Source organism: Diabrotica virgifera, chromosome 9, assembly GCF_917563875.1.
Source record: "Diabrotica virgifera virgifera chromosome 9, PGI_DIABVI_V3a".
Lineage (NCBI taxonomy): Eukaryota > Metazoa > Arthropoda > Insecta > Coleoptera > Chrysomelidae > Diabrotica > Diabrotica virgifera.
Window position 1 is genome coordinate 27,894,607 of NC_065451.1, and position 27,530 is coordinate 27,922,136.

The window sequence follows — 27,530 nt, forward strand, 5'->3', positions numbered from 1 at the left end:
TCCAAAGATTTGATGCAATCTATTGAACTAAATAAAAGCGTTTAAAAATAAAAAATAAACTAATATTTTGTTGATTATTTACAAAACCGATTTTATTTAAAAAAAATCTGTTGAATAGACGATAGAAGACCACATCCAAAACTATAAAAAAATATACAGGGTGCTATTAAAAAAATTAAAGTTAGGGGTTGTAACTAAGGGATGAATATTTAGGGGATGATTTTTTTCTACGCCATATTTAAGTGTATTACAAATGGAATATATAAATTTTTGTCCCATTCGAAAATCTCTATTCGTTTAAGAGATATAGCCTGGATAAATAATTAGTCTGGGACACAACAAAAATAAAAAAATAAACTGATATTTTCTTGATTATTTACGAACCTATTTTATTTTTAAAGAATCTGTTGAATAGACGGTAGAAGACCACATCCAAAACTATAAAAAAATGTACAGGGTGCTATTAAAAAATTAAAGTTAGAAGTGGTAACTAAGGGATGAATATTTAGTGGATGATTTTTTCTACGCCATATTAAAGTGTATTACAAATGGAATAGAACTGTTTTTATCCCATTCGAAAATCTCTATTCGTTTAAGAGATATAGCCTGGATAAATTAGTCTTTGACACCCTGTATAGTGTATAGGTTTAAAAGCCTATTTCCATTATTATTTGTCACTTATTCGCCAAACTTACCTATTACTGGATTATTTTGTCTTCTTTCAGGTCTTGCATTATTATGATGGTCGCCCATCATTATTATTTCTCGCTGATTGCCTACTTTAGAGAGTAGGTCCTGCAGTTATTGGTAGAACGTGTGTATAATACATAGTGAACTATTAAATTGATTTTCACAATATATTCACCTGAATTTACCCAGAATAAATGGATGATACCACAATATACCTACAATGTTTACTCAATTATTTTGAGCCACTCTTATTAAATTAACAAACAAACTGCTTTTTCTGTCCCAAAATCAGTAAACCTAATTATAGTATATTTTCTCTTATGTAAACAAAATACAAAAATCCCGGGATTTTGTATACCTAATAAAATACATTTTGTTTGTCCACGTGACCGCATCGAGTCGTGGCTTGGCAACGTGCTACTGCCAAGATTTTGTTAATAATCCAATTTTAGCAATATTGTAAGATATCAAATGCTGAGAGGATAAAGTACATAATATAGTCTAAGAGCTAGTGAACCCTCTGACTAACGGTCGTCCTGTAAGGCTAGAAATTTTTCTAGTGATAATTCATAGCACATTAAGGCTAAAAACCATGACATGGCAGGCATCAGCGGTGCACGTGTATCTACCAGGTGAATCGAAAAGTGCAAATTTAGGGGGTAAAATAAACTTTCTCCTGTAGGATTTAAATTTAAGTATGTGTTTGAGTAAGTCATTTAGAAGAAATGTGTACAATGACAGGCGATTCTTAAGAGCATAACACCTTGCCAGGCGAGGGGAAAGATTAGGGGTTTTTCCTAAAATTATTCTTTTTGCATCGGACAAATTTTTTTTAGGTTTTTTGAATCATTCCAACCAGAAAAGATCTTTAGTGATTTTTCTCTTAAGTTAATAGTTTTTGTTATATAAGCGATTGAAAATTTTGAAAATTGCGAAATCGGCCTTTTTTAACCCTAAATAGGACATTTGTCTAAAAATTTCAATGTTGCCAAGGTACGTAGATGTTCTTTAAACATTGATTGATGCAATCCCGAAGAGTTTTTTGCAATAAAATATCGAAAACCCCTTTGTTTTTTTAATTGCTAATCAAACGGGCGCGACACTGTAGTATGAGGCCGTTTGAGTTTGCATAAATTCATTATCTCATTATCTCGGGCAAATTTCAAGAGAAATCCTCAGACAGGTCGATTTTTATTTTTGAATTAGGACTTTTTGGCATATATATAATACTAGTGACGTCATCCATCTGGGCGTGATGACGTAATCGATGATTTTTTTTTAATAAGAGTAGGGGTTGTGTGATAGCTCATTTGAAAGGTTATTTAATTCTCTATTCAGTAATATAAACAATAACAATTATTTATACAGGGTGTACAAAAAAAATTTTTCTTCTATTTGTCAAATTTAATCAAACTAAATTTAATAAAAAAAAATTTTTGTACACCCTGTATAAATAATTATGTTAATCAGATGCATGACGTCACTAGTATTATATATATGCCAAAAAGTCCTAATTTAAAAATAAAAATCGAGCTGTCTAAGGATTTCTCTTGAAATTTGCCCATTCTCGAGATAATGAATTTATGCCAACTCAAACGTCCCCACTTACACTACAGTGCCGTGCCCGCTTGATTAGCAATTAAAAAACAAAGGCGTTTCCGACATTGTATTGCAAAAAACTCTTTGGGATTTCATCAATCAATGTTTAAAGATTATCTACCTACCTTGGCAACTTTGAAATTTTTAGATAAATGTCCGATTTGGGGTTAAAAATGGCCGATTTCGCAATTTTCAAAATTTTCAATCGCTTATATAACAAAAACTATTAACTTAAGAGAAAAATCACTAAAGACCTTTTCTGTTTGGAATGATTTAAAAAACCTAAAAAAAATTTGTTCGATGCAAAAAGAATAATTTTAGAAAAAACCCCTAATCTTTCCCCTCGCCTGGCAAGGTCTTATGCTCTTCAGAATCGCCTGTCATTGTACACATTTCTTCTAAATGGGTGCGTTCGGACGACCATAGCGGCTGACTGTCAGCAGAAATCGGCTAAGTGGTTGTATCCAGCCGTGATAGGGAAAGCTTAGTAAATCTCTCAGCGGCTGACTTCCAGCGGTGACGTCTGACAGCTACTGCTGGCTCAGCTGTCCAGCCGCTGTGGTCGTCCGAACGCACCCAATGACTTACTCAAACACATACCTACTTAAATTTAAACCTTACAGGAGAAAGTTTATTTTACCCCCTAAATTTGCACTTTTCGATTCACCTGGTAGATACACGTGCACCGCTGATGCCTGCCAGGTCATGGTTTTTAGCCTTGGTGTGCTATGAATTATCACTAGAAAAATTTCTAGCCTTACAGGACGACCGTTAGTCGGAAGGTTCACTAGCTCTTAGACTAATACTGGGATTTCTGCTGTTGTATTCTATTTTAATCCTTATAAAAAGTAAATAGAATGCACAACTATAAGCGATTTTCTATTTTGCACGTGATCTATTTTTAAATATTTATTCAATGTGTCTTTTTCTTAATGTACGTTTTTAATGATTGTCAAATCGAAGATTTTGGAAATGGACAAAAATGTAAAAAACGGTATTATGCTTTTTCTCATGAGCATCTGTCAGTGCGTCACAGCTTTTCGATTTCATTCTAACGCATTAAATTGTATGTGACAGAAAAAAAACGCACGTGGGTGATTACATTTCATCGGTGACATTTATAACATTTATTCTAGTTGTCAATAGATGGCGCCATAATCGAAAAAGAAATTATTTACCAATTATATAATATATCTACGAATATAATCTGTACAATTTATAAGACTATACAAATCAAAGAAAATACCATTTTATAAATGCAATAAACACAATTGATTTCTTTTTATGCCAAATTGCAAATAAAATGTGACAACTGTCAGATTTAACTAAAATGTCATGTCACTAAAATGTATATTATCACGGACTTACCTTTTTTTCTATTATTTGTGACGCACTGAAAAATGCTCATGAAAAGAAGCATATAACGTTTTCTACACCAAAATTTGATCAAAAGCTTGTTTTTGAATCAAAATAACTTGTTAGAATGCCTTATAATGACATTTTTTAGTTCCTTTTATTAAAACATTGCTTTTCCACTGATACTTAATGATAAAATATACAAATGTGTTTAAATAAATACCAAATTAGTGTAACAAATAACAATTTAATCGATAAAAATGATATTTTGAGAAAAAAAGAAGTAGACTGTTCAGGCTTAAATGATTCAGTTCGAGCTTAAAAGCTGAGAGAATCCTATAATTTGCAATTCACATCCCATCTGACCAGCGCGGAAAAAATTCCAACGAAAATGGAACCCTACATACTCAGATAGAGTAATATGTACTAATAGAAATAAAAATAAATAACCATTTTCATCTCGTTGCAACACTAAGCCAAAGCGGTCTTATATTTCATTTCGTTTACGAACGCTCTTACGAATGACTAAGTTTTCACTCTAATGGCACATAAAACAACATAATGTTACTCTACATCCCACCAGACTGAAAACAATGGGAACCTTCTCTGGTTACACCTCCGAGGCTTCTATAATTTGCAAGCCATACGGATGCTGAGACTAGGAAGATGAGGGAATTTTACAATTTATAATTCACGTCCCATCTGCTCAGCGCGGTAAAGTTCCAACGAGAATGGTTCCCTTAGTACTCCAATCAGAGTAAACATGTAAATCAAAAATGAATAACGAAAATACAGCCGCACCATATTCTAGTCCAATCAGAGAGTGCAGCAAGCACCTCTACCGGTTTCGAAACTTATTAGTCTCTCATCAGGAGGCACATATACTGCTCTCCCGCTAAAAGACTAAGCTTTCACTCTTCTTCTTCTTCTTCTTGTGCCACTCCTATCGGAGATTGGAGATCATCAAAGCTACCCTGACTTTGTTTACAGCTGACCTAAAAAGTTCATTAGTGGTGCAGCCAAACCACTCTCTCAAATTCCGCATCCACGACATTCTTCTACGGCCTGGATTCCGTTTTCCTTCTATTTTTCCTTGCATTATATTTTGAAGTAATGCGTATTTATGACCTCTCATCAGGTGACCCAAATACGAGTCTTCTTCGTTTTATCGTTAACAAAATTTCTGGGTCTCTTCCTATCCTTCGTATTACTTCAAGATTTGTGATTCTTTCAACCCAACTTATCTTCAGCATTCGACGGTAGCACCACATCTCGAAACTTTCAATATTTTTTATGTTGTTCTGTTTGAGAGTCCAGGCCTCTACACCGTATAATAGCGTGTTAAATACGTAGCCTCTTAGCATTCTTAATCGTAGAGGGATGCTTATATCTCTGTTGCAGAAGAATTTTCTCATCTTTATGAAGGTGGCCCTGGCAATTTCGATACGTCTTTTTATTTCATTGTTTTGGTCTCCAGTTTCGTTTATTAAAGTTCCCAAGTATTTATAACTTGATACTTTTTCAATTTAATGCCGTTTATACTAATATGTGCTGGTTGTGTCATGATTTTACTGAAGACCATATACTTGGTTTTTTTGATATTAATGTTTATGCCATAATTGTTGCAAGCAATATTTATGTTTGTAAGTAATCGTTGTAATCCTTCTACTGTTCTTGTAACTATGTAGTACAGTGTCGTCTGCGTATCGAATATTATTTACAACCTCTCCATTGATTACGATTCCTTCATTTGCTTGCAAAAGGGCTTCCTGACAGATGCTTTCACTATATACATTAAATAGCAGTGGTGACAAAATGCATCCCTGTCTTACTCCTCTACGTATTTCTATTGCTTTTGATATCTCGTTTTCTATTTTGATGTTAGCTTTCTGATTCCAATATAAGATGATAATTATTCGCAGATCTTTATTATCTATGTCTTTTCTTTCAAGAATGTCTCTTAGCCTATCGTGGCGTACTCTGTCAAACGCTTTTTCAAAATCGATAAAACATGCATGTACTTCTTGATTAACGTCTAGGCATCTTTGTGTAAGAACATTCAAACCGAAGAGAGCTTCTCGAGTACCTAGTCCTTTACTGAACCCCATCTGTGTATTACTAATATCTGACTCCAACTTTTGATAAACTCGGTTGTGGATGATTTTTAGAAATATCTTCAGTAGATGGCTCATTAAAGATATTGTTCGATGTTCTGAACATTCTTTTGCATTGGATTTCTTTGGCAGTGTAACGAATGTAGACAGCAGCCACTCTTGAGGTATAATACCAGTATTGTATACTGTGTTAAATAAGTGCAATATTATACCTATTGATTCATCATTCAAGAGCTTTAGTAATTCAGTAGGAACCTCATCGGGTCCATTTGCCTTTCCAGTTTTGGAATTTCTAAGTGCCATTTCTACTTCACATTTTAGGATTTCAGGCCCTGTTTCACCATTTACTTTGTCAATGTTATTTCTGTTGTCCTCAAACAATTCTCTTATGTATTCACTCCATCTATTAATTTTTTCTGTTAAGTCTATTTGATGTCTTCTTTGGGTTCCTGTAAGTTCTTTTACTTTTTTATGTATATTGAATGTGTCATACTTCCTTTCATAGTCTTCCATTTCTACACATTGTTCTTTAATCCATGATTCTTTGGCCTTCTTTATTATTTGCTTTATGTTCTTATCAACCTCTCTGTATTTTTCTGAATTATTCTTCAATTTGCGTCTTTCATCCATTAGTTCTAGTATGTCTGGTGTCATCCATACCTTATGTTTCTTTGGAGATTTGGTTAGGTGTTTCTTTCCCGTAGTTCTTATTATAGTGTTTATATACTTCAGTTTTTCATCTATGTTGTCTGTTCTGCGGATTTGTTTTCTGCTACACTGAGGCCGGTGTTGATTTCTTCGCGCACTGTTTGTCGTCGGTGTTCACTTTTAAGCTGACTTAAGTCTAACGCCTTCACGCTTTCACTCTAATGGCACATAAAACAACATAATGTTACTCTACATGTAGTCCAGAAAGCCACTGCGCATCCGCTAGGAAAAATATTCTGATTCGGATTTTTTGCACAATCTTACTTAAAAAGGACTCCTTTTAACAAATTTGCATGTTGCCAGGACCAAAAGGTGGTCAAAAATTTTTTAAACATTTTTTTTTGCTTTTTTCCTAAAATTATTTTTTTTGCATGGAAAAAAGTTTTTTTAGGTTTTTTTGGTCATTCCAAACAGAAAAGGTCTTTAGTGACTTTTCTCCAAAAATGATAGTTTTTGGCAAATAAGCGATTAAAAATTGAAAAATTGCGAAATCGGCCATTTTTAACCCTCAAAAACTATGTGACAAACTGAAAATTTGAATGTTGCCGAGGTAGGTAGATATTCTTTAAACATCGATTTGTTTTTTGCAATACAATATTCAAAACTCCTTTGTTTTTTAATTGCTAATCAAGCGTGCGCGACACTATTTTCCACCGACAGTATGGTGCAAATGAAAGGAATAAATTCGTTATTTCGTAAACCGGCGACTTTAAGGAAAAATCCTGAAACAGGTCGATTTTTATTTTTAAGTTATGATATTGTGGCATATATGGTATACTAGTGACGTCATCCGTCGGGGCGTGATGACGTAATCGATGATTTTTTTAAATGAGAATATCGGTCGTGTGGTAGCTCATTTGAAAGGTTCTTCAATTCTCTATTCAGTAATGTAAACATTTACATAATTATTTATACAGGGTATAAAAATAGATCACGTGCAAAATAGAAAATCGCTTATAGTTGTGCATTCTATTTACTTTTTATAAGGATTAAAATAGAATACAACAGCAGAAATCCCAGTATTAGTCTAAGAGCTAGTGAACCTTCCGACTAACGGTCGTCCTGTAAGGCTAGAAATTTTTCTAGTGATAATTCATAGCACACCAAGGCTAAAAACCATGACCTGGCAGGCATCAGCGGTGCACGTGTATCTACCAGGTGAATCGAAAAGTGCAAATTTAGGGGGTAAAATAAACTTAAAAAAATCATCGATTACGTCATCACGTCCAGATGGATGACGTCACTAGTATACCATATATGCCACAATATCATAACTTAAAAATAAAAATCGACCTGTTTCGGGATTTTTCCTTAAAGTCGCCGGTTTACGAAATAACGAATTTATTCCTTTCATTTGCACCATACTGTCGGTCGGTGGAAAATAGTGTCGCGCACGCTTGATTAGCAATTAAAAAACAAAGGAGTTTTGAATATTGTATTGCAAAAAACTCTTCTGGATTTCATCAATCGATGTTTAAAGAATATCTACCTACCTTGGCAACATTCAAATTTTCAGTTTTTCACATAGTATTTGAGGGTTAAAAATGGCTGATTTAGCAATTTTTCAATTTTTAATCGCTTATTTGTCAAAAACTATCATTTTTAGAGAAAAGTCACTAAAGACCTTTTCTGTTTGGAATGATCCAAAAAACCTAAAAAAAACTTTCTTCCATGCAAAAAAAATTATTTTAGGAAAAAAACAAAAAAAAACGTTTAAAAAGGATGCGCAGTGGCTTTCTGGACTAATCCCACCAGACTGAAAACAATGGGAACCTTCTCTCTGATTGGACTAGAATATGGTGCAGCTGTATTTTCGTTTTGCAACGAAATTGAAAAATGGTTATTCATTTTTGATTTACATGTTTACTCTGATTGGAGTACGAAGGGGACCATTTTCGTTGGACCTGATTTACATGTTTACTCTGATTGGAGTACGAAGGGAACCATTTTCGTTGGACCTTTACCGTGCTGAGTAGATGGGACGTGAATTATAAATTGTAAAATTCCTTCATCTTCCTAGTCTCAGCATTCGTATGGCTTGCAAATTGTAGAAGCCTCGGAGGTGTAACCAGAGAAGGTTCCCATTGTTTTCATTCTGGTGGGATGTAGAGTAACATTATGTTGTTTTATGTGCCATTAAAGTGAAAACTTAGTCTTTGGCTAGCAGTTGCCGCTAGGGCATATATGCCATTTCATTCGTTGCAATCCGGGACTGCACGCCGGGGTTTGTTTTGGTTGGATCAGAGGGAGCAGCAGATGTGCCTCCTGATGAGAGACTAATAAGTTTCGAAATCGATAGAGGTGCTTGCTGCACTCTCTGATTGGACTAGAATATGGTTCGGCTCTATTTTCGTTTTGCAACGAAATTGAAAATGGTTATTCATTTTTGCTCTTACGAATGTTTATGTATTGTTGCGCTCTCTAAACGAACTGAAATATAAGACTGCTTTGGCTTCGTGTTGCAACGAGATGAAAATGGTTATTCATTTTTATTTCTATTAGTATTACTCCTATCTGAGTATGTAGGGTTCCAGTTTCGTTGGAATTTTTCCGCACTGGACAGATGGGATGTGTATTGCAAATTATAGAATTCCCTTATCTTCCTTGCTATAGCATCCGCTTGGTTTTCATTTTTAGAAGACACGGATGTGTAACCAGAAAATGGTCCCAATAATAAAGTTTATCCCAATAAATTTAATATTATTTTATATTTTATTAAGTTGAAAACTTTGGCTTGAATTCACAGTTTATTTAACTTTGTTTCAGGAAAAATCGATTTGGATGAGCTCATTAAGGCATTCAGTGATTTGGGTATACCGCTGGAAAGAGGGGAAGCGAAGAATCTACTGCAGAGGTAAGTCAACATTTGATACTTATTGCTTGATATGGTATATTTTAGAATTTAAATATTAAAAGCTTACAATCATCTTCATATATTTGATTATTTGAAAAGGAACACAACACAGATATTTGTAAGGAAAATATTTATCGTATATTTTTTGGACACACCACTGATCGTTTGTCGGTCAGCACCAATTAGAACGACATTGATTTTTGTTTAGTCATGGGTTGACTTATATGACTCTTCTATTAATTGTTATATTAATTCCTTTTTTCTAAGATTTCTTTGATCTTTCTTTTTTCCTTCTTCTAATTGGGTTACATCTCCAGGATCTAATTGGTAACCTCTCACTGTTCATTCGTCTCGTGTGACCGTACCAAGAACGTTGTTTTTCTCTATGGTATCTGTTTATCTAAGTTCTGTTCTACGTTTATTTCTTTTTTTCGTTCTTACATGGTTACGTAGTGTGACCATATCCAATCGACACTAATAGCAGTGTGTGGATTGATTAAAAAATAAGAAAAATCGGAAAAACAAAAAGCAAAAAATTCAAGAAAAACTGAAAAGAAAACATATACAGTAGACTCGCGATTATCCGAGTCTCGGTTATCCGAGCCCCTCGGTTAACCGAGGCAAAAGTCATAACAGGTGAGTTACAATTTTCAACCTTGACGTAACATCGCCGCCTCAAAATCAAAAAGAGGAATAAAGCTTATGCAAAATCAAAGACTTTTTTAAACAGTAATATTGATAAGGTAAATGTTTTTATCTTTTATAGACAGTACTGTATTAATTTTGTCATTAAAATATCCACAGTTATGATTGTTTACTTGTTTTTCTATCAATATAACCAATCTCAGTGTTAACCGAGTTTTTCCGTATCCGAGGTAGTCACGGTCCCAGTTACCTCGGATAATCGCGAGTCTACTGTACTTGGAAAAAATATAACGAAATTCCATTGAGAGAAATATATAAAAATCCGAATATTGTAACAGAGTAAAAACAGCAAGAGAGGAGAGCTGGGAAAAAATGTGAAATGAAATATACATAACATATAAAAGACAATTCGGGTATACACCCCCTCTGTGGCTCAGTGGTAAGAGCGCCTACTTTTGGACCTAAAGCTCGTGAGTTCGAATCTGACCTGGGTGGAGAATTTTTTGGTTATTAAAAATTAATAAATGAAAATAGTTTCTATCCTTGGGGGACCGGTACTCACCGGAGGAACCGCAGACGTTCGGATACAATTAGCGTATCTTTGCAAAGACAATGACGTCGACTTTGATAAGTAACAAGACATTTATTCAACACACTCAATACACATTACACTAGGTACCTGATTGCATAAATCCACTGTACCATGCCAATGTCCATAAGTTGTCAAGGCATTAAGCTAAAAAATAAATAAAATAAAAAATTCGGGTATACCATAAGATTCTTTAATAGAGGAAAGAGGAAGTAATAAAGGCAATCATGGATAATAGAAATGGATAAAAATCAGATTTTTAAAATATGGAAGAGTACTACATAGTTTTATGAAAACAAACACAATAGTTAAAAAGAGAAAAAACAGAGAAGAACAACAATCTGAAGAAATGAACACGGAAGAAGAAGATGCTTGAGATACTTTGCTCATTATATTATTATGTAATAATTCATTCATTATTCTAGTAATCTTTTACATTTAAATCTCAAGAAATTTACTTTTTTGATATCAGTATGTTTTATTATCCAGATTTTCAAGCTATGCATCACTGGAGACGATGTCATCATAGCATTCTTGTGTGAATTTTTAGTTTAAGGCAAAGTAAGTTCTTTAGTTTTATTAATGTGTTTCTTACATCTTTATTAATATTCTTGTTTTGTCTCCCTCCTCGGCTAATAATGTTAAGTATTGTATGTTGTTACTGTCAGTATCGTTTTGTTTGTCGATGATCAGGTTAACTTTTAACTAACAACATTTATTTGTTGTTTTCTCATCAGTTTTGTTTTCTTCAGTTTCCTAATTATGACACGTTGTTATCGTATGTTCTATGTCCGTTATAGTATACCTTTTAATTCTTTCATGTCGGCTGCAAGACAGAAACAAAACATTTATATTAACTATGTGCTAAAGGAACAAACTACTCTACTTTGAAATACTATTCACATCACATAGCCCAGAAAGCCACTGCTCATCCGCTAGCAAAAATATTCCGATTCGAATTTTTTGCACAATCTTACTCAAAAGGATCCCTTTTAACAAATTTGCATGTTGCCAGGACCAAAAGTGGGTCAAAGATTTTTTAAACTTTTTTTTTTGTTTTTTTCCTAAAATTATTTTTTTTGCATGGAACAAAGTTTTTTTTAGGTTTTTTGGATCATTTCAAACAGAAAAGGTCTTTAGTGACATTTCTCTAAAGTTGATAGTTTTTGACATAATATAAGCGATTAAAAATTGAAAAATTGCGAAATCGGCCATTCTTAACCCTCAAAAACTATGTGAAAAACTGAAAATTTGAATGTTGCCAAGGTAGTTATATATTCTTTAAACATCTGTTGATAAAATCCCGAAGAGTTTTTTGCAATACAATATCCAAAACTCCTTTGTTTTTTAATTGCTAATCAAGCGTGCGCGACACTATTTTCCACCGACAGTATGGTGCAAATGAAAGGAATAAATTCGTTATTTCGTAAACCGGCGACTTTAAGAAAAAATCCCGAAACAGGTCGATTTTTATTTTTAAGTTATGATATTGTGGCATATATGGTATACTAGTGACGTCATCCACCTGGGCGTGATGACGTAATGTATGATTTTTTTAAATGAGAATAGGGGTCGTGTGCTAGCTCATTTGAAAGGTTCTTTAATTCTCTATTCAGTAATATAAACATTTATATAATTATTTATACAGGGTGTCCTTCTACTTCTTTTTTTGTCAAATAATTTAATTTAATAAAAAATTTTTGGACACCCTGTGTAAATAAATAAATATGTAAATGTTTACATTACTGAATAGAGAATTGAAGAACCTTTCAAATGAGCTAACACACGACCCCTATTCTCATTTAAAAAAATCATCGATTACGTCATCACGCCCAGACGGATGACGTCACTAGTATACCATATATGCCACAATATCATAACTTAAAAATAAAAATCGACCTGTTTCGGGTTTTTTCCTTAAAGTCGCCGGTTTACGAAATAACGAATTTATTCCTTTCATTTGCACCATACTGTATACGTATACACATGCAACGGTGGAAAATAGTGTCGCGAACGCGTGATTAGAAATTAAAAAACAAAGGAGTTTTGAATACTGTATTGCAAAAAACTCTTCGGGATTTTGGCCGATTTCGCAATTTTTCAATTTTTAATCGCTTATATGTCAAAAACTATCAACTTTAGAGAAAAGTCACTAAAGACCTTTGCTGTTTGGAATGATCCAAAAAACCTAAAAAAACCTTTAAAAAATTTTTGACCCACTTTTGGTCCTGGTAACATGCAAATTTGTTAAAAGGGGTCCTTTTTGAGCAATATTGTGCAAAAAATCCGAATCAGAATATTTTTCCTAGCGGATGAGCAGTGGCTTTCTGGACTAACACACAGGTTTGTACATGTAACAATCCACTGTTTTTGAACGCCATGATTCTTTCTCGGGTTAAAGCAACACACGGTAATTTGTACCCCAGTCTTTATCCATCCATCTTTATGATGAACTTAGATATGATGACACCAGAACTAATTATCACTGAGAAGATTAACACCATCTAGAGACCATTAACCACATTAATACCATCTAGAGAACAAAAAGTCCCAAATATTAATGGGAACTTAATATGGTTCACTGATGGATCTAAAACTGCCCATGGTACTAGATCAGGAGTCTTTGGGCTAACATCTAACTATAATAAATCTTACAGCCTAGGTCAACATACAACTCTGTTCCAGGCTGAAGTTTTTGCTTTGGTGGCATGCATTGATGAAGACCCTAAAGCTAAGAGAATCAACATTTACACAGATAGCCAATCGGCTATTCTGGCTGTAAAGAACCCTCTCACCAAATCAAAGCTGGTGAAAAACTGCAAAGATCTCCTCAACAACCTGGCAAAAGACAATAAAGTGTCTTTAATATGGGTGCCGGGTCATAAAGGGGTGCATGGGATCAACGAGCAGATATGTTAGCGAAGAGAAGCTCGAGAGAAACTTTTGAAGGCCCAGAACCTTTTTGTGACATCACTAAAGATGCTACGAAAAACGAGGTTCAGAAATGGCTGATAAAGAATCATTAACAGAAATGGAGAACCTTCTTCTTCTTGTAGTTCCTTCTCCTATCGGAGGTTGGCTATCATCACATCTATCCGTACCTTATTGGCGGCTGCTCTGAAAAGATCTACTGAGCTGCAACTATACCACTCTCTTAAGTTTCTCAGCCAGGAAATTCTTCTTCTACCTATAGATCTTTTACCCTTTACTTTACCTTGCATTATAAGCCTTAATATCTCATATTTCGCACCTCTGGTAATGTGGCCTAAATATTCTAGCTTTCTTGTTTTGATGTTCTTTATCATGTCGCAATCCTGTTGCAGCCTTCTTAACACTTCTGCATTTGTAACTCGTTGGATCCATTTTCAAAATCCTTCTATAGCACCACATCTCAAAGGCTTCCAACTTCTTTATATTATCTGCTTTTAGTATCCAGCTTTCCATTCCATACAACAAAGTCGAGAACACGTAGCATCTTAAGGCTCTTATCCTCAGTTCCAGAGGAAGGTCTCGATTAACAAACATCTTTTTCATTTTTATAAATGCTTGTCTTGCAATTTCAATGCGTGTCCTGATTTCTCTACCCTGGTCATTGTTTTCATTTACCCAGGTTCCCAAATATTTGTAGTTATTCACTCTTTCTACTTGTTTTCCCTCTTTATCCAACCTTCCTACTGTATGTTGCTTAGAAATAATCATGAACTTGGTTTTCTTAACGTTCATTTGTAGTCCATAGTCCATACTGACTTGATGTAATCTATTTACTAATAGTTGCAGTGCATCTAGACTGTCTAGCAAAAAAAATAGCGGTGTGGTCTGCGAATTTTATGTTGTTCAAGATTTTTCCGTTTATTGATATACCCTGTTCTTCCTCTGATATTGCTTCCTTAAAAATAGCTTCGCTGTACAGCTTGAATAACAATGGAGACAATACGCAACCCTGTCTAACACCTCTCTTGATTTTTATGGCCTCTGTTTCGACATTTTTGATTTTAACCTTTGCTTTTTGATTCCAGTACAGATTGACAATAACCCGTATATCTCGACTGTCCACATTCTTCTCTTTTAAAAGTTTTATGAGTTTCTGATATCGTACTCTATCAAAAGCCTTTTGATGATCTATAAAGCAGACATAGAGATCTTGGTTCATATCTAGTCGTCTTTGCGCGGGAACGTTAAAAGCGAACAGAGCCTCTCCCGTTCCTAGTCCTCCTCTGAAACCAAACTGGGTGTCATCTATATCTTCCTCTATTTTTTTGTATAGTCTTACATGTATTATTTTGAGGAATATCTTAAGTGTGTGGCTTTAAAGAAATTGTTCTGTACTGGGAGCATTCTGTCGCATGTTTTGACCTTGGAGAACTACTCAAGTGCAAATCCAGACTAAAAAAAGAATCAAGAATATTGATAAAAAAATTCCGGAATGGGACGTTTCATCGCCGCCGGTTCATCGCCAGTCCATTTCATCGCCGGCCGTTTCATCGCCAGTTAGTCAGTTGATCTTGTATTATGGGAAATGACACGACACGACGTTAAATTCAGTTCAAAACTTATCTAGACTTAGGCAAATATGCAAATAAAAACATATGAAATATGCGCATAAATATGCAGTATTTCATACAAAAATATGCATGTTTATCTAGAAAATATGCATATAAAAATAAATATAAGTATGTACAGTGCATCCATAAAGTAACGCATAAATTCGTTATTTCGTAAACCGGCGATTTTAAGGAAAAATACCGAAACAGGTCGATTTTTGTTTTTAAATTACGATTTTTTTGGCATATATATTATACTAGTGACGTCATCCAACTGGGCATGATGACGTAATCGATGTTTTTTTAAATGAGAATAGGGGTCATGTGATAGCTCATTTGAAAGGGTATTCAATTCTCTATTCACTAATTTAAACATTAACATATTTATTTATACAAGTTGTTCAAAAAAACATTTTATAATTAAAATAATTGAGAAAAGCAGAAGAATGTATGTAATTTATTTAATTCAACATACGTTTTACTGTTGTCAGAAAACAGGAAATAAATGTTTATTTGACAAATAAATATTGCTTTTTGCTTAAATTCAATGTTAAAGCTGCCACCCACCTGTCTCTTGGCAATTTGAACATTTTGTTTAAACGAAAATCAATTAAATGTTTATTTGTCAAATAAAATTTTTTTCTCTTTGATGACAGTAGTAAAATGCATTTTGAATTAAAATAAATTACATATATTCTCCTTTTTGTCTCACTTATTTTAATTAAAAAAATGTTTTTTGAACACCCTGTATACACAATGATGTTAATGTTTATATTATTGGATAGAGAATTGAATACCGTGAATTTTAATACAGTGGTTTGCTTATTTTAGGTTTCTACCACCTGATGATGGACTGATTGGTCCGAAAACGTTTGTGATTTTATCCATCTTGGATCATTTTTAGAAAAAAATTTTTAATAAATTATATACCACCTACCTACATGTGAGGTTTTTACTTCATTAGTAAGTAAAAATTGAATACCCTTTCAAACGAGCTATCACATGACTTCTGTTCCCATTTAAAAAAATCATCGATTACGTCATCACGCCCAGATGGATGACGTCACTAGTATAATATGTATGCCAAAAAATCGTAATTTAAAAATAAAAATCGACTTGTTTCGGGATTTTTCCTTAAAGTCGCCGGTTTAAGAAATAACGAATTTATGCGTTACTTTATGGACTCACTGTATATTTAAACAACTCAGAAAGTATTATCCGTTTTATTTACGAACATATTTAAAATATCTTCATAATTTATAGTAATTAATATGATTTGAAGTTTTTAGATCCTATTTTTTCATCACAAGAAATTAAAAAAATGCCTGAGAAAATAAGAAATATATCGATTTATTTCGAACTTGCCTTGTGTCAGCACATATTAGAAAATATTCTCGTATAAAATAATATAACACGCAATTATGTAGTATTATACTTCCAGTTTTACCACAAATTGAGCAGTAAAGTTTATCCTTATCGGTAGATGTAGGTTTTATCCAAGTTTGAAGCAGTGTTTATTTTCGGTAGTTTCAAATTGCAATTCACAATATTATTACAATGACAGGCGTTACCGGTTCCAATTTTACAACATAATTGATTTCTAAAACTCATCATCCTAATAAAAGTTTTTACATAGAGTTATAAACTAGTAGATTTTGGAACCCTTATTCAAGGACAAAATAAATATCTAGAGATATTGAAACAAAATTAAATATTCGGATTTCCAAGCACTTGATTTATTTGATGAATATCTATACACCTAAAATTTCAAGTTATATGCACTTTATGCACACTTTTATAGAAATATGCAAAATTTGACATGTTTGCATATTTTATGCATAATATGCAAAATATGCAATTTGCATATTTGCCTAAGTCTACTTATGACAAATAAATAGGTAAAAAATATTATTATATTAATTTACTGTTCTATTTCTACTTCCCCTAAATTTGATACTAAACAGTATTAAGTTTGTAGTGTTAAATTATATTTAATATTATAAAAGTTTAAAAGTATATTAAAAGATTAAGTATGGCAACGGGAATGGTCATATCTCGCATTTCCTAGAATTCCTAATTAATACTAAAAATAAATATGTAATAAATGTAACTGTCGAAAATTGGTCGAAAGTTGGTCGAAAATTCGGAAATATATCGGTTAGCGATTACCTGACTGGCGATGAACCGGCGGCATCGAAACGGCCGGCGATGAATCGGCCGGCGATGAACTGGCGGCATCGAAACGGCGGCGATGAACTGGCGGCGATGAAACGTCCTAGACCCAAAAATTCTCGAACAGTTTAATGAACCTCAATAAACGAGAGATCAAAACGGTCACAGAAATGGTGACTGGACATTGCCGTTTAAGAAATCACCTATACAAACTAGGTAAGGTGAATGAACCATGGTGCAAAAAGTGCGAAATGGAAGAAGAGACTGCCATACACATACTATACTATGCCATTGCAGTGTGCTAGGTGATGTAAGGCAGAAATTCACTGGTCAAATGAGGTTTGAACCAGAAGAGATCCTAAAACTACCAATAAGAAAACTGATGGACTTCGTTGAGACCACGAAACTTATTATAGTTTAAGAAATAAAACAAAGTATGGTACAAAGGTCTTATGACCAAGTGCAAGTGCCAGATACTAGCGAGTCTCGAGTTAAAAAGAAGAAGAAAGAAGTACCCCAGTCTCTCGACAAATCAGTTTAATCTGCTAATAAAATACGTGGCCTGTCTTTGTAAAGCTAATTGTCTTGTGCCATTCTCGTCTAATGGACACCAATCAATCTGCAAACTTTTTGAAAGAGTGCCGACTAGATATTTCGTCCTAGGTCTCAATGGATTTTTAAGGGTGCAACCAAAACTTGATCTGGGATTTGATATGTCAGTTCATTTTATCTATTCGAATTTATTAGACTCTGATTATGCCTACAATATACCTTTGGAAGTCTTAAACAAATTATGACTGTAAAATGCTGTTTTTCATAGTGTGACGACAGCAATCACTAGATATTTTGAAACCTTGCCAGAAATTTCAAGACTAAATCCACATTTTTTCCTTTTGCCACATTTTACTACTTTACGTTTTATTGACTTTCTATTTTGGTTCTAAACATTTTTTCATTAAACATTGGATTAACTCATTCTTTATTGACTTTCTATTTTGGTCTTCTGCAAATAATTCACCTAATACCTAAGAAAACACCGACGGAAGTTCAAAACTTTCCTCTTCGGATGTGTAAACGTTTCCTTTTGCATTTTATCAAATGTTTATTTGTTTGAATATTGCGATACACAAATATTGAATGATAATAATCATGTGTACAAAGCTTTAAAGTATTATCGGCAAACTTTACTTATTAAATATTTTGCATCGCGTTGGGGAAAATTTTCGGTTTTTCTTATAGGACCTGTGAAAGTACCGGTTATTGCAGAAAATTTTAGTCGAGTCGAGAGAATTTGGAATAATTCTTCGCGGAAAATAAACGGAACTAGAAACTGGTGAAAAATGTTCACCAATTTACCACTGGGGAAAAATTTAAAAATAATAAGAAACTAGAAAAAAATACAAAAAAAAGAATGTGTGTGTACTTTGTACGCACGTAAGAAGATATTCTTCTATTATATAGGTAATTTCAACGAAGTAAATATACTTAACAGGTTATTTGTATTTTATTTAAAAATTAAATTACCTTTCTTATCTACCACTTTCAAAAATTTTTTATTAAAACAACCAAAAATAAAAAAAAAAATATGAATCGCCCCGGATAAGAACCCGCGTCATTTTAATCACTGAGCTAACGCCCTACCAACTACACCAGCGAGGTACTTCTAATTGTCATGTAAGTTTCGGATATAATTACACAACACGGCGACATATAGTGTAAAAATGTTATGTCTATATAATATTTTATTATTTTACTACAGAGAAACACAAATCCAAAAACACAAGAATTATAATAAATAATACATTTACTAAAAACACTAATATATTCTTTTAATGACTTATTTGCACGGATACAGATACATAAATGTCTATCTTGAAAGATTAGCAAGGAACTACATACTGTCTGTGTGCGCAGGCGCGCAGATTTATGTACAATTTTACCCTCAATCGAATCGCGCCTAAAGAAGAATATCTTCAAAAATAAACTGAATGTATCAGCTGCCATGAAGCTCTTGATACCTTACAGAATAATACTTAATTTCAACTGAATAATGACTTCTATAAACAAAATTTTGGATTAGCTATGGGCTCTTTATTATCTCAATTATTAGATGATATATTCATGGATAATTTCGAACACCATTTCACAAACAAGACCAGTAACCCACAGTATGATGGAGATATATGTAGATGATGGTCCCATAGACCAGAGGTATTAAACAGATTTCTGGTGGACATCAACAATAAAGAAGGATACATCAAATTCACCATGGGATAGGAAACCAATAATTCACTTACTTTTCTGGATGGGCTAATTACAAAAGAAGACACATGATAAATATGCAAACAAAGTCTACAGAAAACCAACCAACACCAACAGATATTTAAATTACCACTTCAACCATATCACGAAAGGAATTATTAAGTCTACATGATAGAGGCTGAAGCACCTGCTCCATTTTTTTGACATCCATTTTATTGCAATCTATTTTATAAAAAATAATAAACAATAAATATGAGTGTTAAGAGTATGACACAGTCAGTATTCACCCAGTGGTGAATACCTAAAAGAGTACAATAATGATTGAATTAGTACAGTTTAGTGATGTAACCAATATTCGCATTCGCGAATATTCGCATTCGCGTTCGCGAAATTTGTGCGAATGTTTTGCGAATATAAAAACCAAAAAAAAATAATTTTAAGATAATATTAGGTTAATAAAATCAAAATCTATTCACTTCTCATCTTTTTTTATTACGAAAAGTTAACTTAACCTCAAACATGCAGCTACTCTCAAATGAAAATATGCAGGACACAACAGCAGACAAAGAGACGGAAGGTGGAATGAAGCGATAACTCACTGGAGACCTTGGGACTACAAAAGAGGAAGGGGCAGACCACAGACGAGATGGTCGAATGACCTAAAAAGATACGCAGGGACCAGATCGATAGCATTAGCACTGAACCAAGAAGAGTGGAAAAATTAAGTGGGAGGCCTACTACGTTCTACTTTGGACAAATGAAGGGCAATAGATAGATATAACTTAATCTTGTATCCTAATCACATTATCAGCCTTCACTTTTTTTTTATTATTTGGTATTATGTAATAAAGCTTAAGATCCAGATTGATTTACACTAAATATCAATTAACTTTTCATTAAAAATTTAGAAAACATTACAAAAATAGAAACAAATTAAAAAAAACTGAATATTCGCATTCGCATCCGCATTCGCGAATGTCGGTAGCAGATATTCGCATTCGTATTCGCGAATGTTCAAAAAATGACATTCGTTACATCACTAGTACAATTATTAATAAATTAATTGAATTCATTTGAATAGTACAATAGTAATAAGTGGGAATGATTAGTTAGCGTTGAGCTCAAGAGTGTCTGTTCTTTTAGTCTTCTGTTATGTAGGGGTGTCAGGAGATTGGTGACTAATATGTTTGGGTGAACCTGTATAGACCGGTCTAGTTAGACTCAAAAATAGGAGTGAGGCTACAATAATTACCATCAAGCTGAAAATTGGCAGGATTGTTCAAAATACCATCAAAAATGAAATCTAAAAAGTCCTCATAAATCCGACCCGTGCTAAAAATTTTACGCGGGGTCAAAGGTCACCAAATATGGTTTTTAGCGATTTTCAGCGAAACGGTAAGTTTTATCGTAAAATTAGCTCTAACAAAAAATGTAGGTTAGATAATTATCTATAAAAAAATCTTAATAGTTTTTTTTCCTAAGAGCCACTGTTTTTGAGATACAACGATTCAAAGAGTTGGAAAGACTTCTAATCGTCATAATAAATGTATTAGTACACCAGGTATATACATCACTGAAGCTGTAATACAAGTAAACATAATATTCCATCGGTCAACTTAACTTATATATTACACATAATAATATAGGATTATAAATATGATAATATTTCTACTATACTTCTTGCGGTCTACCGAGGGATGCAATGTATAAGCTGTATTATATTACAGTGCCAACAAAAAAATTTTTACAAAGTGAATGTAACGCGAAAATAATAAAAATTATTTTAATTTTACGGCTTAATCCCAACAAAAATAGTAAATTGATATGACAAAGTATTAACTTATAATAATTATTTTTATTTATGCGCCTTAGTTCAATTTGTAAAGATGGGTTTTGTCGGAATACTGGGAATAGACTCGTTCGTCGGCTAATCTATTCACCCTAACTATTCTTTTCTCAGAAGGGTTTGAACATAATAATGAAAGACAACTTTATTTGATGGCTATAATGATTTTACGAGAAATATTAAAGCTGCAGAACAACGTCGTAGAACTTCAGCAACATCTTCATCTTCTAATATTTTATTTGATCAATCTATGACAGTATCTACCACTCAACAGAAATTTCTATCAAATACTCACAACAAATCTCGGTTCATTTCAGTGCTGAAAGATAAGTTTATTGCTGAAAATATATCGGTAAAACAAGCTAATAATGATGCTGACGTAATGATAATTGAAACCGCCATAGAGCAATTCAATTAACAAATACAACTATTGTTGTAGGTGAAGATGTAGACTTGCTCGTATTACTCACTGGTAGAACTCCAATCGAAAATACTATCTTTTTTTAAAACCTGGAAAAGCTCAACACCAATCGGAAATATATTCATTGAAAAGTTTATCTACTTTTGCAAAATGTCAAAATCATCACTATTTTTACACGCAATAACTGGCTGTGATACGACATCTGCATTTTTCAGGAGGGGTAAAACGACTGTTTTTAAAATGTTTGAAAAACAAGATTTACTTGAATGTGCTGAAGTTTTTAAAAAAACTAATTCAACTCCACAAGAAGTTATTTCCAACGGAATTAGCTTTCTTCTCTCTATGTATGGAGCGCCTAAGAAAACTACGTGCTTAGATAAGTTTCGATATGCATGTTTTTTTAAAAGTACTCGAAACAAAAAACAAGTGCAGTTATCTTGTCTTCCTCCAACCTTAGCGGCTGCTCATCAACATCTTTTTCGGGTATATTACCAAGCTCAAGTGTGGCTTGGTTATCAGCTAGATCCAAAAGACTGGGGATGGAAATTAGTCGACAGTTCATTAGAACCAATTCAAACTTAACTCCCCCCTGCGCCGGAAAAACTCCTGAACACAATTTTTTTCAACTGTAAAAAGGGATTTAGCGCTAAATGTGGTTGCAAAAAAGTTGGATTGTTTTGTTCGGTAGCATGCACTAATTGTCAAAACCGATCGTGCTCCAATGTTGAATCACCAGCAATTGAGGATTCATTTTATTCTATCAAGGAGCCATGCGATGTGTCATTATTGGGACAATTTACTTGCACCCAGGATGAACATGAAGAAGAAGAAGAACTAGAAGATGAAGAAGAGGAAGAAGAAAAATGAGAAGAAGAACAAGGGAAGCAGAAGTATTAGAAAATTATGAACCAGTTTGATAAATTTCCCTTTTTTTAAATTTATACCGCTTTTTATAACTTTTATCATTTTTAACCCTTGCCAATATCAATTATTCAATAGCTTCAAATTAAACAGAATCATAACACAAATCCGTGAAATAGGCCTACTGGGGAAACAAGTTAAAAAGCGCGCCAAGTACACTACCTCAAAGGTGGTGTGGAAACGTGTGCGTATATTATGACGATTACAACTTTTTGAATCGTTGAATCTCAAAAACGGTGGCTCTTAGGAAAAAAAGTAATAAGACAATTTTTATAGATAATTATCTAATCTACATTTTTTGTTAGAACTAATTTTATGATAAAACTTCCGTTTCGCTGAAAATCGTTAAAAACTATATTTGGTGACTTTTGACCCCGCGTAAATTTTTTAGCTCGCATCGGATTTGTGAGGACTTTTTACATTTCATTTATAATGGTATTTTGAACAATCCTGCCAATTTTCAGCTTGATGGTAATTTTTGTAACCTCTGATGTGTAAGTTGAGCGGAGTCCGGAGTATTCTTTCGTTATACAAAATAGGAGATTGGTGGGATTTACAAGGTTATAGCTACGCTTAATCGATCGTTTTTATTATCTCTCAGCTCTGATACTCTGCTAATTGAAAGTGCTAATAAGTGTCGATAGCAAGGAATAAAGTGGCTATAATGGATTCAGACGCTAATTGGAAAATCTTTTCAACGTAATCCACGCTCATCTTCGACTTTGCATAGATACGATCGATAAAATTGAAACGAAAGTGGAATCGACTTTAGATATGTATCAACGGGAAAATTGCACTGTAAGAGTAGTCTAGTAAAATAAAATTACACTCATGTAAATCAAAATGTAAATTCGTACAGGTTGAAACAAATTATATATCAAAGTTTAGGTGGGTACAAAAGATGTTTTAGAAAGTATCCAAATCATACAAGGGGATCATTGTTTAAATAATTAAAAAGGGGTCATTTTTGCAAAAAAAAATTACTTTTTTAACTGCTGAGGTAATTCAATTACAAATGAAGGTATATAGGATTGTTTTCTGCAAAGTTTAAGGGTAAATCTTTCACATAAGACTTACTAAATTAAATTTAACCCCCTATTTATTTAAATAATTATACATAAAACTTTAAAAACAGATTTGCAAAAAATTATTTTTAGCGTTTTAAATAAGCACTATTAAATATCCTATTTTACAGGAGAAGTTGCGCTATGTTATCAGTATTAATAAAAAAAATTGGTTCAAAAATATTTAATATTTTTTAAGATATTGAATTTGTTTATTAAATGTTACTCTATTTTCAATTGAAAAAACACGGTTGTTGCCAAAGAAATATTCACCTGTATTAAATCTTATTATTTTTATTTTTATGTATATTTTCGATAAATGTATTGATAAATTCAAATTTCAATTAAACTTCCCCCTAAAATGGCATTTGAAAATTTTTAAATTTGATTATAATTTGTTTTTTTAATAGCGTCGCGGGATTAAATATTTTGATATGCTGTTTCGATAATTAGGTTCCTGGGTTCCAATTTTTCACTAAATAACAAATTTTTTTGGGTTTTTTTCCTCTTCTTTTTTTTCTTGGAGTTATATTACTACGGGCCCTTTTAGCGTTAAGTTTCATTAAGAATGTCGAATCTCTAAGTTGTAGATTCTAGACATAAAAATATTAAGATTGGTCTAAAATCACTTAAATAAAATGTGGCTACTTATTGAGTTACAGGGTGTTTTATTTAAAAATTTAAAATTTATTTTTGCCAAGTACTTTCAAATTATTTGACGTATCCTTAATCCTTATCATACTTGGCAGAAAGTGTGGGTACTATACAGTCTACTAAATTGTGATAAATAAAAGTTTCTAGCTACTACCAGAGGCGTACGACAGGGGATAGTTAATGGTTGACCCTTTACAAATTCTACGCCATTGAGGGAATTACTATTTTAGCGAAATTTTTCGATTCTCCAATACTTTCTATGTAAATAATATACTCTTTGCTGGAAACGATTAACCCTTAACTTGGCGCGCCTATAACCGCTGAGGGAAAAATGTTTTTGCTTACTGGATGTCATTTTTAGAGGGCTCCATTATCAGAGTCAATTACAGTTTTTTTTTCTATTTTAAATTTTTTGACATTTTATTGACATTGTATCCCATAAGATACACTACTAGGCGTACCGTACATTACAATGTACCTCGCAAGACACATTGCCAGGAACACTATAAAACAAGTACTGATGCCCATAGATACATTGCCAGGTTATTAAAAAAATACCTCCGTATCTAGAAAGATACATTGCCAAGATGTATATTTGTAGTTTGGACCAATATATTAAATATTATTGGGTCATTGAATTAAAGCAAAATTATCAAAATTCCACAAAATATAATGAAAACAATAAACAAATCTACAATAAATTGTTCCGCTAAAAATCTTTAGAATTTTCAAGACTTTAAGGGCCGGTTGTTCGAACGCTAATCAACAATGATCATTATCAAATATTTAATTAATGTCACCAAAACTGTCAATGTCAACTTTGTTTGGGTTGCTGAAAACATAATTAATTACAATTGTGAGATTTATTATTAATTATGTTAATAATTATTGTTATATTAATTGATTATAGACTCCACAGACTTTTTAACAACCCAAACAAAGTTGACATTGACAGTAATTAATTATTTGATAATGATCATTGTTGATTAGCGTTCGAACAACCGGCCCTTAGCGAAACATTTGTAGATTTGTTTAATGTCATTTTATTTTGTGGAATTTTGTGTTACTTTAATAATTATGAATAGATGGCTTTTTGTATAGGGGTTTCAACCATACACATAGTATTGTATTAATTAATATATAATCATGTACATTTATAAATTATAAATAAACTACAATGATGATCAAACATTTATTTTTAAAACTTAAATTCAAAACTTCAAATAAAACTTGGAACACTCAAAAAATAAAAGTAGAAAGTAATTATAAGTATAAAAAATTACAAAATTTAGTTATTATGAAAATCATAAAAACAATTACGGGATTCCGTCAAACATAATCTCGCCCTATATTTTGTACAACGCATTGCTGTTTGTCCTTTGCAACAGTTTCGGCATCGTCCTTTGGTTGTAAAAGTTGGAAAGTGTCCGAAAAGATCTCTTCTGACATCTTCTCCAGGTATATTCTACGAATATATGACGTGACTACGAATCTTCTTTTTCGGTGTCATCGATAATGTCATCACGGCCAGATGGATGACGTCACTAGTATTATGCCAAAAAATCGTAATTTAAAAATAAAAATCGATATGTTTCGGGAATTTCTATGTTTATTTAGATAATATCTAATGAATTTATGCGTTACTTAATTACTTTATAGTCGCACTGTATATACCTAATATGTAAAAAATAGAATTTGATAATATGATAACATACTGTAACATTTTTTTATACTAATACTTTCAAGAAATATTGACGGGACATACATATATGATTCATACATACAAGCTGGGACATACATACAAGCTTTTGGAGTAGATAAGAACATACGATAAATCATTACAACATAATATACCAAATGTTTTTATCACTTTTCTGTTAATTCTCTAATGGGCAAAGTAGCTAATAAGAAACAGTTAGTATTTGTCCGTATACCGGGTGATGTATCCAAAAAGATACTCATTCAATTTTCATCAGTACCTGCCAATGTATATTCAAGGATACTATCTAAATTGCCGCTAACCTGGCAATGTATTTTCAGAGATACTACTTTTCAAAGTGATCCGTTCTGTTTGTTTATAAACAAATCCTGAATATTATTTTATACGATTGTTTGTTGCAGGCCTATTTATCTAGAACTATAGTTTACCAATTCATATAATAACTTAAAACATTTAAAAAATGAATTTACTTTCCGAATGACACAAACTAACACCTTTTTTGGAAGCCATTTTTAGCACGCTTACATAAAACGCTCTCTCATTGGTGGAAATCTCTGTGTATGACATTCAAATTAATTTATTGGTTAGGTGAATACTTTGTGGAGAGGGTACTTTTAAAATCTCGCGGCAACTTTACGTATATATAGAGAAATTAATTATAATAAACAACGTATCCTGGAGTACACACCGCCAAGTTAAGGGTTAAGTCATTAGTTTTCGAGATATTGGACGTTAAAAATGAAACGGCATAGTTATTTTGATTCATTCATTCATTCATTCATTTTAAACTTCCAATATCTCTCAAACTGATGACTTTATTCATACCAATAAAGTTATTTACATACAACATAAAATAGTAATTCACTCAGTGGCGTAGAATTTGGGAAGGGTCAATCATCCACTATCCCCTGTCGTACGCCTCTGGCACTAGCTAGAAACGTTTATTAATCACAATTTAGTAGGGTGTATAATAGCCACACTTTCTGCCAAGTATGATCAGGATACGTCAAATAGTTTTAAAGTACTTGGTAACAATAATTTTTAAATAAAACACCCTGTAACTCAGTAAGCAGCCACATTTTATTTAAGAGATTTTAGTTAAATCTTAATATTTTTAGGTCTAATATCTACAACTCAAAGATTCGACATTCTTAATAAAATTTAACCCTAAAAGGGCCCGTAGTAATATAACTACAAGAAAAAAAGAAGAAGAAAAAACGACAAAAGATTTTTGTTGATTAGTAAAAAATTCCCAGGAACCCAATTATCGAAACGGTATTTCAAAATACTTAATCGCCGCGACGTAATTAAAAAAACAAATTATAAACAAATTTGAATAATTTTCAAATGCCATTTTAGGGGGGGAGTTTAATT

At 32.8% G+C, this 27,530-nt stretch overlaps 1 protein-coding gene across 2 annotated transcripts in view; it reads left to right on the forward strand.

The window, feature by feature from the left end:
• LOC114328038 (calcium-binding mitochondrial carrier protein SCaMC-2) overlaps positions 1-27,530 on the forward strand; it is a 223,969-nt gene that overhangs the window by 45,722 nt on the left and 150,717 nt on the right. For both annotated transcript variants that reach the window (XM_028276780.2, XM_028276781.2), the window contains exon 3: positions 9,234-9,321. In XM_028276780.2, coding sequence (XP_028132581.1) covers positions 9,234-9,321 — 88 coding nt within the window. The remainder of the gene's footprint in view (positions 1-9,233; positions 9,322-27,530) is intronic.